This window comes from Trichechus manatus, unplaced genomic scaffold, assembly GCF_000243295.1.
Source record: "Trichechus manatus latirostris isolate Lorelei unplaced genomic scaffold, TriManLat1.0 scaffold00425, whole genome shotgun sequence".
NCBI lineage: Eukaryota > Metazoa > Chordata > Mammalia > Sirenia > Trichechidae > Trichechus > Trichechus manatus.
In genome coordinates this window covers 259,841-277,913 of record NW_004444361.1, presented here as the reverse complement: position 1 = coordinate 277,913, position 18,073 = coordinate 259,841, and the positions used below count along the sequence as shown (strand labels likewise).

At 45.5% G+C, this 18,073-nt stretch overlaps 1 protein-coding gene and 1 pseudogene across 1 annotated transcript; both read left to right on the top strand.

Annotated features, from left to right (window-relative positions):
- The first annotated feature begins 2,423 nt into the window (after nt 1-2,423).
- On the top strand, nt 2,424-3,522 carry LOC101359261 (melanoma-associated antigen B10-like). Its single transcript, XM_004391074.2, has one exon. The coding sequence runs from the start codon at nt 2,506-2,508 to the stop codon at nt 3,520-3,522; it is 1,017 nt and encodes a 338-aa protein (XP_004391131.1). The 5' UTR covers nt 2,424-2,505.
- Nucleotides 3,523-13,872: 10,350 nt separating this feature from the next.
- Nucleotides 13,873-14,919, top strand: LOC101358999 (melanoma-associated antigen B10-like; annotated as a pseudogene).
- Nucleotides 14,920-18,073: the final 3,154 nt, after the last annotated feature.

Genomic DNA, 18,073 nt, shown 5'->3' with positions numbered 1-18,073 from the left:
GTGGCGGCACGAGGTCTGTTGAGGTCTCCTGTGTGAATAAGGTAAAGTCCCTGAGTGAGGTTTGAGGGGACCGCCCACCCTAGATTGGGAGGGGATCCCACAGAGTTCAGCACTGACTGGACCGGACAGAGATAGCCTGATGTAGCAACTTGTGAGCGCCCTCTGGATTCCCCCTGAGGGCGCTCAAAGAGATGAGGGCATTGGAATAGGGTTTCAGCTTCAGACTAGTGTAGGGAGGGGTTCCAAGCCCTCCAGTAAGTAAAGGCGAGGACGCTATGTGAGGTCCGACGGAACCACCTCCCCTCAGAATAGAGGGGACCTTAAAGACCCCGCCCATACTGTCTTGCGAGGGGCGCAGAGGTGAGGGTGGAAGGATGCGAGGCTCCCTGATTTCTGTCGGATGTCTAGTGTAGGGAGGGGTTCCAAGCCCTGAAATTCGTGAAGGCGAGGACGCTATGTGTCGTCCCACGGAACCACACCCCCTCAGAATAGAGGGGACCTTAAAGACCCAGCCTATACTGTCTGCCATGGGACGCCCAGGTGGAGGTGGAAGGATGCGAGGCTCCCTGATTTCTGTCTCTGATGTCTCAGGGAAGTGAAGATCTTAGTATGAAGGGAGGAGGGTGGTGTCAGGTCAGCAGAGGGAGGAGTTCCAGGTATGCCAGAGGGTAAGGTAAAGATCCTGAGTGAGGTCTGAGGGAAACACCGATTCAGGAATAAATGGGGCCCAACACAGCTCCACCCCCCACTGTTCCCTTTGGGAGCCCTTAGGCAGGGTTGTGAGGCTGAGGCATAGCCTCCGTTTGTGGTTAGGGGATCTCAGGGAGTTGAGGTTTTAGGTCTGAGAGGGGAAGCCTCAGGTTATTAGAGGGAGGGGTCCCAGGCTCTTCCAGCAGTCCATGTGAGGACCCTGAGCAAGGACTCAGATGACCACCCACACAATAAGAATGGGGCACAGAGTCAAGCCCTGAGCCTGTGGTCAGTCCCTAGAGGCCCTGAACAGCTCACTCAGTGTGAGTGCCACCTGACTGCCCCCTCCAGCATATCAGGGAGATGAGGGCCTTCATCTGATTGGAATAGGCTTCCAGTCTGCAGAGGGAGGGTACCAGGCTGTCAAGTTGAGGAGTAATGATGAGGAACCTGAGGACTGAAAGGACCACTCACCCCAGAACAGATGGAACTCCACAGAGTCCTGCCCCTCCTCAACTCTCGGATGTCCTATGCAGGACTGTCAGTCTGAGATACCCCCTCACTTCATGGATAGAGGTGTTTGTGGGAGGTGAGGCTTCTGGTCTCAGGGGGTCAGCCTAAGGAGTAGAGGAGAGGGGACGTGGTAGACAAGGTGAAGAGTCAAGGTAAAGAACCTAAGAACTGAAGGAATTACCCACCCGAGGGGGGAAGAAAGAAAAAACCCAAATCAAACCTGTTGCCGTTGAGTCAATTCCGACTCATAGTGACCCTGGTGAAAAGAGAGAGTAATATATACCCTACCTGCCTGACACTACTGTCAGCCCTGGGAGACCTTAGGCAAGTGTGGCAGGCAGGATAAGGTGGCCCTTCACTTTGTCCCTGGGTTTCCGATAAGTGAAAAATCTTGATCTGAGGGCATAGTTCTTAGGTTAGAAGAAAGAGGAGTCCCAGGCACTGTCAGGAGTCAAAATAAGGACTCTGAGTGAGGACTGTGGGCATCACATGCCCCAGAGGAGTAGGGGTTCCAGAGAGCTATCAGCACTGAGAAACCCTAGGGCAGATATTTTAGGCTAAGTTTCCTCAGCTTCCTCCTCAAGGGTTTCAGAGATGTGAGGGCATTGCTCTTACGGAATAGGTCTCAGGTCAGGAGAGGGAAGAGTCTTAGGCCCTACCGGGAGCCAAAACTCTAATTACCCCCAGACAGAGAGGGTCCCATAGAGGTCTGCCACTATGTCATACCTGGATGTCCCCTGGCAGGTATGGTCAGATGAGTTGCCTCCTCAGTTCCTCCTCCAGGCTCTCAGTGAGATGAGGGCTTTGGTATGAGGGGTCTGCATAAAAGAAATAGAGCCGTGGAATCTCAGGTTTGACCAGACGTCAGGGTGATGTCCCTGAATGTGATCTGAGAGAAACACCCATCTCCCAGAACTGAACAGTCTAGGCAGGGTCTGAGCCCTGCCAACAGTTGATATGATGCTCCTTAATGTGAATTAAGTGCCCCTCCAAACCCTAGAACAGAGAAGATCCCCCCTATCAGCCCCTGCTGTCACCCCAGTAAGCCCCAGGTAGAGCGGGCAGGCAGCAGTCTAAGGTACACTATAGTTCCTTCCATAAAGTCTTCAGGGGACTGACTGATTAGAGAACAGGAGCCTAGTGTTTTCTTAGAGCAGTATCCTCAAGGAAACCTGCAAAGGTTTTCTTCATTAGAACCAAGATACTATCTCTCTCATGAAGGGGTATACACCATCTCATCCTCTCTCCTCCAGGTGCCAACATCACTTGCCCTCCTGGGCTCTGACCCGGACCAAACTCATCATGCCTCGGGGTCAGAAAAGTAAGCTCCGTGCCCGTATGAAACGCCGTCAGTCCCAGGAAGAGACACTGGATGTAGAAGGGGATCAGACCACTGCAGCAGTTGAAGAGGAGTCCACCTCCTATTCCTCTTCTCGTTTCCAGAGTACTCCCCAGAGTTCGCCAGCTGCTATGTCAGGTACCAATCCCACCATCACTTCTAATGGCGCTGTTTCATACACAAGGGTTAATGAAGTTGCCAGCTACCAAGAAAGTCCAGGCCACGGGCAGGCCCAGCCCACCGCTGAGCATTTGGGCAGAGGCCCTATAGATAAGAAGGTGATTATATTGGTATATTACCTGCTGTACAAGTATCAAATGAAAGAGCCCATTAAGAAGGCAGACATGCTGAGAAATATAATCCAAATATACAAGAAGCAATTCCCTGAGATCCTCAGGAGAGCCTCTGAGCACCTGGAGCTGGTCTTTGGCCTTGACTTGAAGAAAATGGACCATAACAGGCACATCTATGTCCTCGTCAACAAATTGGAATTCAGCTACGACGGGAGGCTGAGTGATGACATAGGTGTGCCCACGACCGGCCTCCTGATGACTATCCTAGGCATTATTTTCATAAACGGCAACTGCGCCACTGAGGAGCAAGTCTGGGAAGTGTTGAGTGTGATTGGGTTATATGCTGGCAGGAATCATTTCATCTTTGGGGAGCCCAGGAAGCTCATCACCAGGGATATGGTGAAGCAAAAGTACCTGGAGTACCGGCAGGTGCCCAACAGTTATCCTCCATGCTATGAATTCCTGTGGGGTCCCAGAGCCCGTGCTGAAACCAGCAAGATGAAAGTCCTGGAGTTTTTGGCCAAGATCAATGATACCACGCCCAGTGCCTTTCCATCCTGGTATGAAGAGGCTGTGAAGGACGAGGAAGAGAGAGCCCAAGCCAGAGCTGCAGCCAGGGCTCGAATTAGTGCCATGGCTCAGGCACGTGCCAGGGCCGTGTCCCGCAGCTCCTCCTCTCCCCAGTGAAATATAAAGAAGATTCTTCACTTTGTGTTTGAAGATGGCAGTCAACGTTCTAAGTAGTGGATGGGGCACGGGACTTGGGTTGGAGTTGGAGGCAACACAGTGTTTATCATCTTTGTGTTCCTGTTCTGTGTGGTATCTTGCATACTTTTTTGAAAAATGCTGTTGCTTTGAAGAGAAACTTTAATTAGCGTCAGAATCTAAGTTTATGAATGAGATTGGTCAAATATTTATTGCTGCGTATGAATCTTAAGAGTAAGAGTTTTACTGTTTCGTAAAACAAATTAGGAAATGTTCCATCTTATTTAGTCATTTGGAATAAGATAACATGGCATCGTAAAAGGCATTTCTTTGGAAATGTGAGAGAACTCAGCAGTAAAATAGTTGGCATCAAGATATAAAGAAAAACAAAGTAAAAGATGGTAAATTCGTGGTTTCACTTATCACTTCTATTGTTCTGTAAAATTAAAAGATGTATACCTGAATATGCTTAGCCTATTCAAGAATGTAGAAAAAATTACATTCTAATAAATTGGACCTCTTGCTCACTGGCTGTATTATTCCTCAAACATTAATTGAGCATCTGTTCTTTGGAAGGCTCCATGATAGTACTGGACATGCTAGGATAAACAAGACACAGCCTCTTCCCATAGAGTTTTAGGGTCTAGGAGCAGCTATAATATAAGGAGAATGGTGAGATAAATCCTATGACTTAAAGGACAAATAAAAAGAAGGTGTGAAGACCTGGGAGATCCAGATGAGAGCAGTCAGATGTAAATACTGTGAAGAACCATTATAGTCAAATTGATTCCGACTCACAGTGGCCTTGTGTGCCACAGAGTAGAACTTCTCCATGGGGTTTTCTTGGCTGTGATCTTTACAAAAGCAGATTGCCAGGCCTTTCTTCTGCAGTGCTGCTGGGTGGGTTTGAACCGCCAACCTTCAGGTTAGCCTATGAAAATCTGCTTGCGCCAGCCAGGGGCCTAATGCCATGAGGCAAGGGGATTTGAGTCTTGGAAAGCTGCATGTCCTTCAGGGTTAGTTAATTTTATGTTAAGTTGGGTGGGAGGTAAGATGAGGTGGTGAGAGTGATCAGCAGGAGACAGCACCTCAGATGGTATGTGTCAGAGTTGAGAGACCAAAGCCTCTCAAATAGAATGGGAAAGTGCTTTTAGCAGTTACTTTGGTAACATGGAAAATTAGAATTCTTGACCTGGGGCATGAGTGAAAGGTATCCTGGGCTATTGTCTTGGTGCGAGTGAATACAATGTCCAAACTATGTGTTTCAAAGGCATCATCTCCAGGGAGATTTTGAGAAATAAGGGTGATGGTCACTTGACATCAGATGCTGAGAAGCCACTGGGCTGGCAATCTTTGCTCTGGCCTGGGAGAAGCAGAGCCCACTCCTTAGAAGGCCATTTTAATTATCTTGACTGTAGATTAGCCAACTCTAAGCAAGGAATTTATTTTTCGCTAGGGGTGAAATAAATGCATATAGGGTGGTTTATATGGAAGGGAAGTGGGAAGGGTAGAAAGGAGGTAGTCCTTGACCCAAATTCTAGGAGCTTTCAGTTGCATTCAACTGGGGAAGACTCCTCCGCACTCTCAATAAACAGTGTATCCTCAAAAACGTTACTTAGCAAGTAACTTAGTTTCACTAGCTAAATAGCATTTTGACTGATTTCATGTGCCATGTTTAGAGCACTGAATATTCTCTGACATCTCTTGAGGGGGCAAATCCCAGAGCAGAGTTTGGGTCTGTGGTTAAAATTGTAATAGTAATAACTGCCAATTATCAAAGACCCAGTACATGCCAGGCACTATGGCAGGTTCTTTGTATATGTAACATACATTCCAACAGCCCTACTTCGCAATGTATACATGAGCTAGTGGGTAGGATGACTAGTTATCAAACCCACTTCAAAGATGAAGAACCTGAGGCTCATAGAGTTTTGCAATTTTCTCGAGTTCGCAGGGTTTGCAATTGACAGGGTTGGAACCTGGACCCCTGGTCTGAATCCAGCTACAGCTCACAACTGTCCACTCCTCCCAGCCCAAGGCAGACTTTCTGTCTCTTAATTCATTTCTATTCTCTCTACCCCACAGCAACTGTCAGGCAATAAAAGATAAGATTCTGTGGCCAACGTACAAAAAGTGGTATCACGAAGAATGGAAAAATGAAAATCAAAAAAATTTGGGGATTGTCTCTGTGTTTCATTAGCCCAGCATTCTCCTGCCCTTATTCCCAGGATGCTAGAGACCTGACCCTTCCCAGGTGCTAGCACATGGGTCCAGTCCCAGAACTTTCTCACATTACAGCGCCCTTCCCTTGGGTCTTCCCGCACTGAGCCCTCCTGTCCAAATGTGGATCCTGACTTGCTGACCAGCTCTTCACTGCCTCCTCCTCTGGAGGCTGCACCTGCCCCCAGTGGAACAGACAGCCCAGAGTCACCCCCCGCCCCAGACTTAGAGTATCCAACTCATAATTCATTAAATGCATTCTCTGGCTGACTCATCCCTCCTGTGGAACAGCACCATCCTTGTAATTGTTCTCTTTGGACAGTGATGTTTAGTCGCCTGCCCATTCCGCCCTGGGCACATACACCAGCATCTCAAAGGTTTTTCCAAATCCTGTGGTGAGTATTTTCTGATTTGGCAGAGAATCTACTGGTTCTTGGGATATCACCCTGATGTTAGAGAAGAGGTTTTCAAAGAGATGATGTTAGAAAGAGAGGTTACTTATTTGAGACAGGCCACTGAATGACTCAGCTTAACTAAGTTAGCAAGAACCAGAGATTCTCTCAGATTGTTCCTGGAATCCAGTTCTTTTGGGGGAATCCACTTCTTTGGACTTGTAAGTCTAGGACCTGTTTCCTTGCTGGCTGTCACATGGAGCCTCCATGTTTTCTAGAGGCCTCTGTCCAGTCCTTGCACAAAGGCCTCTGCATCTTGAGTCAGCAATAGCTTGTCGAATCATCCTCAAGCTTGGAAACTCTAATTTTCCCCTCTGCTGCGTCTCTGTCCTGTCCCAACCTGAGAAAGTTCTCTGCTTGTAAGAGATCATGTGATTACATTGGACCCACTAGGATAATCTGGTGTAATATCCCTGTTTTAAGTTTGGTTTCCCTGACCTTAATTATAGCTATAAATTCTCTTTGGCTAGATAACATATTCACAGATTCCAGGAATAAAGGCATGGGCATCTTCGTGGAGCAGTTATTCAGCCAACCAAAGAGGTAGAAAGTGTTTCTTGAGCAGATATGCTAGCTTTGATGAGAAAAATATCAAATATCAGATATGCTAGCTTTGATGCTCTTACCTGTTTCTGTCCCAGGGAAAATCTTGGCTTTTCAGTGTGCCTAACTGACAGCAATGTGCCTGACAAAAGCAATGTTTGTCACTTACAAATATGCACACATGTTCATCAGGTGGCAAGTATCAGAGATTCACAAGTTAAAATTCTGACCATAGGCCAATAGGAAAAAAAAAATTCTCAGTCTATTGAGGTGATAGAAGTTGTTGCAAAAGTTGTTGAGTGAAGACGGGTGAACCATCTCTCCTGCAATTTACAGGGTCCTTTTGGAAATTGATGTGATCCTGCATTTGAAAACTACTGTCACATAGTGCGCTCTAGAAAAAGTTGGTGAATTGCAAGGCAAATCCGGCCTTCTCAGAAACTTTCACAAGAATGGAGAGGCCTGTTGTCATAACAAAGTACAATAGTTGCTTTTTATTGAGCACCTATTATGTAATGGCTTATGGGAGAGACAGCAGGTGCTCATCCATATCTCATCTTGTTCTCCTTCCTGGGTTCATGGGGAGACTACATTCCCACTCCATTCGTAGTTAAGAAGGGTCATGTGAGTTTCTGTTTGTGATGATGGAAAATTTGGCAAATGATATTGGTGCTGGTTACACAACATGATTTATGTAATTGGTGTCACTAAAATGTACAAGAGAAAAGCATTAAATTGGCAAATATTGTGTTATGTGTATTTTTACAACAATAAAAAATTCTTATGAAGGAAGCATGAATAAAAGAAGGGCCATGTGACTACATTTGCCACTGAAAGAGGAACAGAAGGCATGTGTTTCTTACAGGTGAAGGCATTTGAGAATCAGTATGCCATGTCTACGCTTGTTCTTCCATTCAGCAGGAAACATGGAGAGCTCGGGAAGAGCTGTGCAACTACAAGATGAAAGCAGCCTGGATCCCTGGGTCACGTGGTAGCAGAGAGTCCTTGCCAACCCACATCAGATTTTATGTGCATAAAAATAAGCTTTTGCTATGTTAAGGCGTTCAGATTTTAAGCTTTTTCCATGACACCCGCTAGCAGTTACTTTAGTTGAGTAATACACAGCTACTACTTCTGTTGTTAAAAAAACAAACCCAGTGCCATCAAGTTGATTCTGACTCACAGTGAACCCATGTGTTACAAAGTAGAACTACTCCACTGGGTTTTCTTGGCTGTAATCTTTAGGGAAGCAGATTGCCAGGCCTTTCTTCTGTGGTACTGCTGGGTGGGTTTAAACTGCCAACCTTTAGGTTAGTAGTGGAACTTGAACCATTTGCACCTATTGTTAGACTTATTTGAATATTTTAAATATAAAAGTACACTATATATATATGTATACATACATACATATATAGTGCATACATTCTTGTTGCCAAAAAATTCTAATAATACAGATAAATCACAATTCCTCTTCCATACTATGTGCCTCCAAAATTCAGCCCCCTCCTCAGAAGTAACCACAATTAAAAATCTTTTGTGTATTATTTTAAAGTTTATTATAGGCTGTTTTTAACATAGATGTGTTATAAAAATACACTGTAAGCTTTTAACATAATGGGTAATTATGGCTATTGTTCTCCCACTTGCGCTTGTCACTTAATAAAACGAATGCAGGATCTTTCCATTACAGCACATATAGATCCACCTCACTCTTTTAACTACTCCCTAGAATTCTAAAGAGTGTGTATGCAATAATTTAACCATTCTCCCTTTGATGGGTGCTTGTTTCTCACTTGTTGCCATGATTAATAGAACGGAAATCAACATCATTGAACATGAATTCTTGGGCAAATGTCCATGTTTCCTTATAGGAAAGACGTTGATGTCCTTAGGTGTCATTGAGGCAGCTTCGACTCATAGCAATCCTATGTACAACAGAACGAAACACTGCCCAGTCCTGCACCATCCTCACAATCGTTACTATGCCGCTGTGTTAGTCCATCTCCTAAGGGTCTTCCTCTCTTTTGCTGACCCTCTACTTTACCAAACATGATGTCCTTCTCCAGGGACTGATCCCTCATGACAACGTGTCCAAAGTACGTCTCACCATCCTCGCTTCTAAGGAGCATTCTGGCTGTCTTTCTTCCAAGACAGATTTATTCATTCCTCGGCAGTTCATGGTACATTCAATATTCTTCACCAACACCACATTTCAAAGGAATCGATTCTTCTTTACGCATATGAAGTGATTAAAAATACCATGGCTTGAGTCAGGTGCACCTTAGTCCTCAAAGTTACATCCTTACTTTTTAACACTTTAAAGGGGTCTTTTGCAGCAGATTTGCCCATTACAATTAGTCCTTTCATTTCTTGACTGCTGTTTCCATGGACCTTGATTGTGTATCCAAATAAAATGAAATGAAATCCTTGACAACTTCAATACGTTCTCCGTTTATCATGACGTTGCTTACTGGTACAATTGTGAGGATTTTTGTTTTCTTTACCTTGAGGTGTAATCCATACTGAAGGCTGTAGTCTTTGATCTTCACCAGTAAGTGCTTCAAGTCCTCTTCACTTTCAGCAAGCAAGGTTGTGTCATCCGCATAGAGCAAGTTGTTAATGAGTCTTCCTCCAATCCTGATGCCTCATTCTTCTTCATATAGTGCAGCTTCTCAGATTATTTGCTCAGCATACAGGTTGAATAAATTTGGTGAAAGGGTACAACCCTGACACACACCTTTCCCGATTTTAAACCAAGTAGTATCCCCTTGTTCTGTTTGAATGACTGCCTCTTGGTCCATGTACAGGTTCCTCAGGAGCACAATTAAGTGTTTTAGAATTACCATTCTTCCCAATGTTATCCATAATTTGTTATGATCCACACAATTGAATGCCTTTGCATAGTCAATAAAACACAGGTAAACATCTTTCAAGTATTCTCTGCTTTTAGCCGAGATTCATTTGACATCAGCAATGATATCTCCTGTTCCATGTCCTCTTCTGAATCTGGCTTGAATTTCTGGCAGTTCCCTGTCGATGTACTGCTGCAACTGCTTTTGAATTATCTTCAGCATAATTTTACTTGCTTGTGATATTAATGATATTATTTGATAATTTCCTCAGTCTGTTGGATCACCATTGTTTGGAATGGGCACAAATATGGATCTCTTCCAGTCTGTTGGCCAGGTAGCTGTCTTCCAAATTTCTTGGCATAGATGAGTGAGTGCTTCCAGAATTGCATCTATCTGTAGAAAAATCTCAGTTGGTATTCCATCAATTCCTGGAGCCTTGTTTTTCTTTTTAAGGATGAATGTGAAGCTGTTCCTCTTCAATTTGTCAATCCCAATATAGTAGACCTTAGGATTGTCTGATTCAAAATGGCCAATACCAGTCTATTTCAGCTCACTAATGCCTAGGATATCAATCTTCATGTGTTCCATTTCATGTTTGACGACTTCCATTTTTCCTGGATTCATACTTCATACATTCCACCTTCCGATTATTAATAGATATTTTCAGCTGTTTCTTCTCATTTTGAGTTGTGCCACATCAGCAAAGGAAGGTCCTGAAAGCTTTACTCCATCCATGCCATTAAGTTTGACGCTACTTTGAGGAGGCAGCTCTTCCTCAGTTGTATTTGAATGCCTTCCAACCTGAGGGGCTCATCTTCCAGCACAATATCAGACAATGTTCTGATGCTATTCATAAGTTTTTCACTGGTCAATTTTTCTAGAAGTAGATTGCCAGGTCTTTCTTCCTAGTCTGTCTTAGTCTGCAAGCTCTGCTGAAACCTGTCCACCACTGGAGACCCTGCTGGTGTTTGAAATACAGGTAGCATAGCTTCCAGCATCACAGCAACACACAAGCCACCACATTATGACAAACTGATAGAGGAGTGGTGGAGGAAAGACACAGCAAAGTGAAAATGATAGTTATAAATTTTTATAAGTATTGCTGAAATTCTGTTGCAGTAGAGCTGTATATAGCCATATTCTCACATATTTATATGTAGTTTAACCTACATTCTCACAGGCATTTTATTTTATCAGTCTTTTAAATTTTGGCCAAACTTTTTGGTGAAAATATTTATCTCACTGTTATTTTAATTTGTATTTTCCTGTTTTCTAACTAAGTTGAGCTGAAAATTAATTTCAACCCTCACTCATACAATGCAGAATTTCTGCAGTCATGTGGTGAATACCAGAATTCCTCTTGGCATGCTTTAAAATTTTTGAATGTCATTAAGACATTTCCCTTCATTTTGAGAATCAAAGATTTGGTCAGAATGACCAGATGCCAGGGAATGAGTCCACACAGGACACCCTCAGCTAGTGAAGAGTATCAGGAGTATCTGGAGGTGAGCAATTTCCAGAGTCGGTGAGAGAGATCTCATGCAAATCCAAGTCTAGAGAGCCCCGTGCAGTCTTCATTCAGAGTTCTGAATTCACAGTTCAGTACAGGGTTGAGACGGGACAAAAAAGAGAGAAGATGGGGAATCTGGTGGAGGTCCTGGAAAACGCACATGATTAGGTTTGGGAAACTTCTGAATCATCCTAACCACCCGAACTTGCAGGGTGATCTAAGTGGGCTGATCCATTGGACGAAAGGACAAGAGGCATGCCTGACACTCTTCTCTCCCATAGAATACCCTTACCCTCTGTCAGGCAGAGTATAGCTGACAATCCTCTCCCTACCAACCCCCAGTTATCTAGTGATGATATTGATGGATTCCGGGAGAGCTACATCTTTTAGCTACTCTGGCAGTTCGTAGCATTCTTGCCAGTGTACTAGGGCTGAGAGCTGTCTTGATGCCTGAAATGTGTGTTTCTTTCACTGTGTTCAGTGACCCCTTCCACTGAGGTTGGGGTTATGATAGTGATGGGAGATTGGTGAGTGATGATAATTGAAACAAGGCTAGGAGTACTAACGAGTAGAGGAAGCGCATGTGCAGCTGCAAGGAGGGGTGATTTGGAGGGGGGATTCCCTGAGACTAATTACCTAGGTGACTGCAAATAAAGAATTGAGTGTAGACATGTCTTGAAAATGATCCAGATTGCATCCCCAGTTCAGACTGCTTCCCATGGTTCCTTATTTCTTTGCACACCAGAGAGCGAATGTCCTGTGTCTGTTCTTTGCACGCTGGAGGGTAGATTTCCGACAGTAGCCTATGTTGCCACCAGACACTGAATGGAGGAGGGAGCTGGCTCGTTCTGCAAACATTTACAGGGTGGATGGAACCATTGGAGACAGTGCAGTTGCTTGTGAAGTTGACTAAAAGTAATGGGGATATGTGGGGCTCAAAGCTCTATCTTTATTATTATTCTATTGAAACCCTGCCTTGTTTCAACAGAAAATTAAAGGGGTTAGGGGAAAGACTCTGTTCCAACCATACTCAAAGTTATCAAATGATCAAGTTTCACTGTGAGGTGAGAGCGTTGGACCAGGCATCAGCCACAGGCAAGCAGATGGAGAGTTCCCAGGCCCTAAGAGAAATAAAGGTGAGGATCTGAGTGAGGTCTGAGGGAACTGCCAACTCCAGAACAGAAGGGAGTACACAGAGCTCCACTCTTACTCTCAGCACTTGGAGGCCAAGGACTGGATGTTACTTCCAGGCACCCTTTCACTTCACCCTCTGGCGACTGGGAGTGGGGGATTGGAAGAGTTGGGAGGTGGGGAGTTGGGGATAAGAACCTTGGTTTCAGGCTGACTGACCTGATAAAGAGAGGGAGGAGTCATGGGCTCTGCCAGGAGTCAATTGGAAGACTTCTGTATGAGTTCTATGTGAATTGACTACCCTCTGCCAGAACAGGGAGTAGCCCTGAACATGGCCCCACCCCTACTGTCAGCCCTGGGTAGCCCCTAGCAGGGGTAGCGGGAAGTGACTTCTACTAACTTCTGCCTCTGAAGTCTCAGAGAGTGACACATTGGTCTGAGCAATGCGGTATTAAGTCAGCAGAGGGAGGAGTTCCAGGCCCCGCCTGCAATTAAGGTGAGATTACTGAGTGAGGTTTGAGGGCACCCCCTACGCCAGAAGAGAGTCCCAGAATCCCACCATTGCTGTAAACCCTAGGAGGCTCTGAGCAGTGATCGCCTGATGTCATGCCCTCGAAATTCATCCTCTGGGGATTCAAGAAAGTGACAGCAATGGACCAGGGTGTTAGCCTTACGCTAGAAGAGGGAGGAGCCCTAGGCCCTTCCCTCAGTTAGTGTTAGGACTCTGAGTGAGGTCTGAGGGATCCTCAGGGGGGTTGTACATAATTCCAGCCCAGCTCTCTGGACTGCGACGCCCCAGTTGGGAGTGGTCCGATATGATGCACCCAGACTTCCGTCTCTGCCATCTAGGGCAAGTGAAGTTCTTGGTGTGAGGGAAGAGTCTCAGGTCGTGCCAGGAAGTAAGTAATACCCTTTGTGTGCCATAAGGATACTCACTAGTGATAGGGGGTCCAGCCGAGTCCCATCCCCGCAGTCAGCCATAGCAGGAACTGAACAGGAATTACCTGATGGAGGGTCACTATGAGTCAGAATCGACTGGACGGCAGCCGATTTTGGAAGAGCCTCTGAATTTCCTCTTTGTGGGGGCTCAGGGAGGTTATACATCCTTGGACCAGTGTGTTTGACTCCGACCAGCAGAGGCCAGAGTCCCAGACCCTAACAGAAGCAAAGGTGAGGACCCTGAGTGAGGTCTAAGGGAATCACCCACCCCAAAAGCAAGAGAGCTGCATAGAACCTGCATCAAAGCAGTGTAGCAGAGGCATCCCAGGTCCCGCCACAAGTCAAGATGTTGTCACTGGATATAAACAGAGAAACACTTCCCCTCCCAGAACAGAGGGTGCTCAAAGAGCCTGGAGCTGTCATCCCTTGCTATCAGCCCCTGTAAGCCCTTTGCAGGGATGGTGGGCTGCAGCCTAAGGCATGCTCTAATAACTTTCACGTGGTTCTAAGGCAGCCAGCTGATCAAGAAACAGGAGCCTTGTGGTTTCATATAGCAGAGGCAGGATTCCTTAAAACCGAGGTTATCTCATTCCTAAAAGTATGCAAAACATCTCTGCCTACCAGGCACCTGCATCACCTGCTTTCCTGCCCTATACTCCTGCCTGCTGTCCTTGTCCAGATCATCATGCCTCAGGTTCAGAAGAGTAAGCTCCGTGCCCGAGAGAAACGCCGTCAGGCTTGAGAAGAGACCCAGGATGTGAAGGGTGCTCAGGCCACTGCAGCAGCTGAAGAGAAGTTCACCTCCTCCTCCTCCTCTTATTGTTGCAAAGATCTGACTCAGAGCTCACCTGCTGCTGGGATATCCAGTACTGTCCAGGAGCCTCCAAGTGCCCCATCTACCACCACTTCTGAAGCTGCTGTTTCATGCACAAAGCTTGTGAAAGTGCCAACTACCAAGGGAAGGAAAGTCCAAGCTCTGGGCAGGCCCAGCCCACCACTGAGCGTTTGCACAAAGGCCCTCCGGAAAAGAAGCTGGTTATGTTGGTACATTATCTGCTGTACAAGTATCAAATGAAAGAGCCTGTTACAAAGGCCGACATGCAGGGAAATATAATCCAAATGTGCAAGAACCAATGCCCTGAGATCCTCAGGAGAGCCTCTGAGCACCTGGAGTTGGTCTTTGGCCTTGACGTGAAGGAAGTAGATCCCATCCGGCACACCTATGTCCTCATCAACAAACTGGAATCTAGCTACAGTAGGAGGATGAGTGATGACATTGCAGTGCCCACGACTGGCCTCGTAATGACTGTCCTGGGTGTGATTTTCACGAATGGCAACTGCGCCACTGAGGAGCAAGTCTGGAAAGTGCTGAATATGATGGGGTTACATGCTGGCAGGAATCACTTCATCTTTGGGGAGCCCAAGAAGCTCCTCACCATAGATTTGGTGAAGCAAAAGTACCTGGAGTACCGGCAGGTGCCCAGCACTGATCCTCCACGCTGTGAATTCCTGTGGGGTCCCAGAGCCTATGCTGAAACCACCAAGATGAAAGTCCTGGAATTTTTCGTCAAGGTCCATGATACCATTCCTAGTGCCTTCCCCTACTGGCATGAAGAGGCTGTGAAAGACGAGGAAGAGAGCTCAAGCCAGAGTTGAAGCCAGGGCTCACAGTAGTGCCACAGCCAGTGCACATTCCAGGGCCACGTCCAGCAGCTCCTCCTGCCCCAAGTGAAGTCTGAGGAAGATTCTTCACTTTGAGTTTGAAGAGGGCAGTGTGTTGTACGTAGCGGAGCATCGAGTCGTAGCTAGAGGCAGCACAGTGTTTATAATCTTTGTGTTCCTAGTCTATGTGATAGCGTGGATAATTTTTTTCAAACGTTGTTCCTATTATTAAAGGTTTATCAAACCCTCTTTCTGAATCTGAGATTAAGAGTAATAGTGGCCACACCCTTATTGTTGTTCATCAGTTTTAAGAGTAAGAGTTATACTAAAGTGTAAAACGAACTAGGAAATGTTCCATCTTATTTAGTCCTTTGGAACAAGATAACAGCAGGAGAAGAGGCATTTCCTTGTAAATGCGAACAAACTCAACAGTAAAATAGTTGGGATCAAGAAATAGCGATAAACAATGTAAGAGATGATAAATACTTGCATCACCGTTATCACTTTTAGTCTGTTTTTATGTTAAATTAAAAGATATAACCTGAATATGCTTAGCTTGCTCAAGAACGTAGAAGAACTTATATTCTAATAAATTAGATCTCTTGCACATTGGCTCGTTTATTTATCAAACATTAATTGAGCATCTGGTCCTTGGAAGACTCTGGGCTAGTACCAGGAATGCTAGGATAAACAACATCCAGCCCCAGCCCACATAATTTTAGAGTCTAGAAGCAGCAAATCATATAAGGTGGATGTTGAGATATACCCTAAGACCTACAGGAAAAGTAAAAAAGAAGGCGTGAGGACGTGGCGGGGTTGGGGTGGGTCCAGATGTGAGCAGTCAAGTATAAATGCTACAAGGCAAAGAATTTCGGGGCCTTGGGAAACTAAGTCCTTCAATGTGAGTTAATTTTAACTTAAATTGGATGGTGGGTCAATTTGAGGTTGTAGGAGTCGTAAGTAGGGACCAGACCCTCAGATGGCATGTCTCAGAGTTGAGAGACCAAAGCCTCTAATACAGAATGGGATACTGCTTTTAGCAGTTTGGGAACATGGAAAACTAGAGAGAATTCTCTCCACCTGGGGCAAGAATGAAAGGTATCCTGGGAAATTGTCTCGATACAATTGAATACAATACACAAACTGTATTTCAGACGCATCATCTCCAGCGAGATTCTGAGAAATAAGGGTGATAATCACTTGATGGCAGATGCGAGAAATCACTGGGCTGGCAATCTTTGCTCTGGCCTGGGAGAAGAGAGCCCACTCCATTAAAAGGCCATTTTAATTAAGTTATCTTGACTGTAGTTTAGCCAACTGTAAGCAAGGAATTTATTTTTGCCAGGGGTGAAATAAATGCATATAGGGTGGTTTAGATGGAAAAGAAGTGGGAAGGGTGGGAAGGAGTTCGTCCTTGACCCAAATTCTAGGAGTTTTGAGTTGCATCCATCTGAGGAAGACTCTGCCACACTCTCAATAAACGAGGTATCCTCAAAAAGTTACTTAGCAAGTAACTTAGTTTCACTCCCTAAGCAGCATTTTGGCTGATTTCATATGCTATGTCTAGAGCGCTACATAATCTCTGATCTCTTGGGGGGAAAATTCCAGAGCAGTTTGGTAGGGTCTGTGGTTAAAATTGTAATAGTAGTAACTGCCAGTTATCAGGCAGGCCCTGCGCCAGTTTCTTTACATAACACGCATTCGAACAGTTGTACTTCACAATGTATTCATGAGGCAATGGGCAAGAAGACTAGTTATCAAGCCCATTTCACAGATGAAGAAACTGAGGCTCATAAAGCTTTGCAATTTTCCCAAGATCACATGGTTCGTAAGTGACAGGTTCATGACTCAACCTCTGGTCTGGATTTGTCTGCAGCCCACATTTATCCACTCCTCCCAGCCTGAGGAAGACTTTCTGTCTCTTAATTCATTTATTTTCTCACTACTCACACATCTCTCATGTGATAAAACAAAGACTGCTGTGGCCAATGTACAGAAAGTCAATATAATGAAGAAAGGTGAAAGTGATAATAAACCACAATTTGGGGACTTTCTGAGGGCTTCATTTGCCCAGCATCCTCCTGCCCTTATCCCCAGGATCCTAGAGAGCTGACCCTGCCCAGGTACCAGCACATGGATCCAGTCCCAGCTATTTCCCACGTTACAGCATTATTGCCCTAGACCTCGAGCCCTCCTGGCCAACTCTGGATCGTGACCTGCTGACCGGCTCTTCACTACCTCCTCCTCTGAAGGCTGCACCTGCTCCCAGTGGAACAGACAGCCCAGAATCATCTGCCCTCTCCCTGACTTAGAACATCCACCTCCCTGCAGCCTTCCCCTGCCTGCCCAATCCCTCATCTTGTAACCCCTCTGATAGCAGCAACCCCTTGTATGTAATGTTCCCTTTGTCAGTGAAGTTTAGAAACACTAATTCCCCCTGAGTACCTCCAGCACACTCTTATTTTTTTTTTTCTCCTAAATCGGCATCTGAGTAGTTTCTGATTTGGCACAGAATCTACTGGTTCTTGGGATATAACCCTGACAATGGAGAAGAGATTTTCAAAGCAGATAAGGTTATAAAGATACGAGGTTTTAATCTGGTGAATTTTTGAAACTGGCTGCTGAATGGTTACACTGATGAGTGAGTGAACTTAACTAAGTGGCCAAAAGCCAAAGCCTCCCTCATACATGGTAGATGAAAAATGACGCTGGAAATCACTGTGTGGCAACCATCTATAGCTTCCGTATTCCTAAAAAACCTGGAGTCCTTACAGAAGGATATGATACTTTTCTACTGGTACCTTAACTGCCACAAATTTAGCAGCTTACAACAACACCCATTTCGGTAGGTAAGAAATCCTGGTTGGCTCCACTGGTATTCTGCTCTGGGTTTCAAAGCCCCAGTCAAGCTGTGAGTGGCCTGGACTCTTGCCCAGAGGCTCTGGGAAGAACGTCCTTCAAAGCTCATTGAGGTAGTTCCTGGAATACAGTTCATTGGGGGAATCCGCTTCTTTGGACTTGTAAGACTAGGACCTGTTTCCCTGTTGGCTGTCACCCAGAGCCTCCATGATTCCCAGAGGCCTTTCTCCAATCCTTGCATGCAGGCCCCTACCTCTTGAGTCAGCAATCGCACATTGGATCCTTCTCACACTTGGAAACTCTAACTCCCCCCTCTGTTGCATCTCTGTCCTGTCCCAACCTGAGAAAGTTCTCTGCTTCTAAGA

What these genes read in the sequence shown, in the direction of transcription:
- LOC101359261 (XM_004391074.2), top strand. Translation starts at nt 2,506, where the DNA reads ATGCCTCGGGGTCAGAAAAGTAAGCTCCGTGCCCGTATGAAACGCCGT.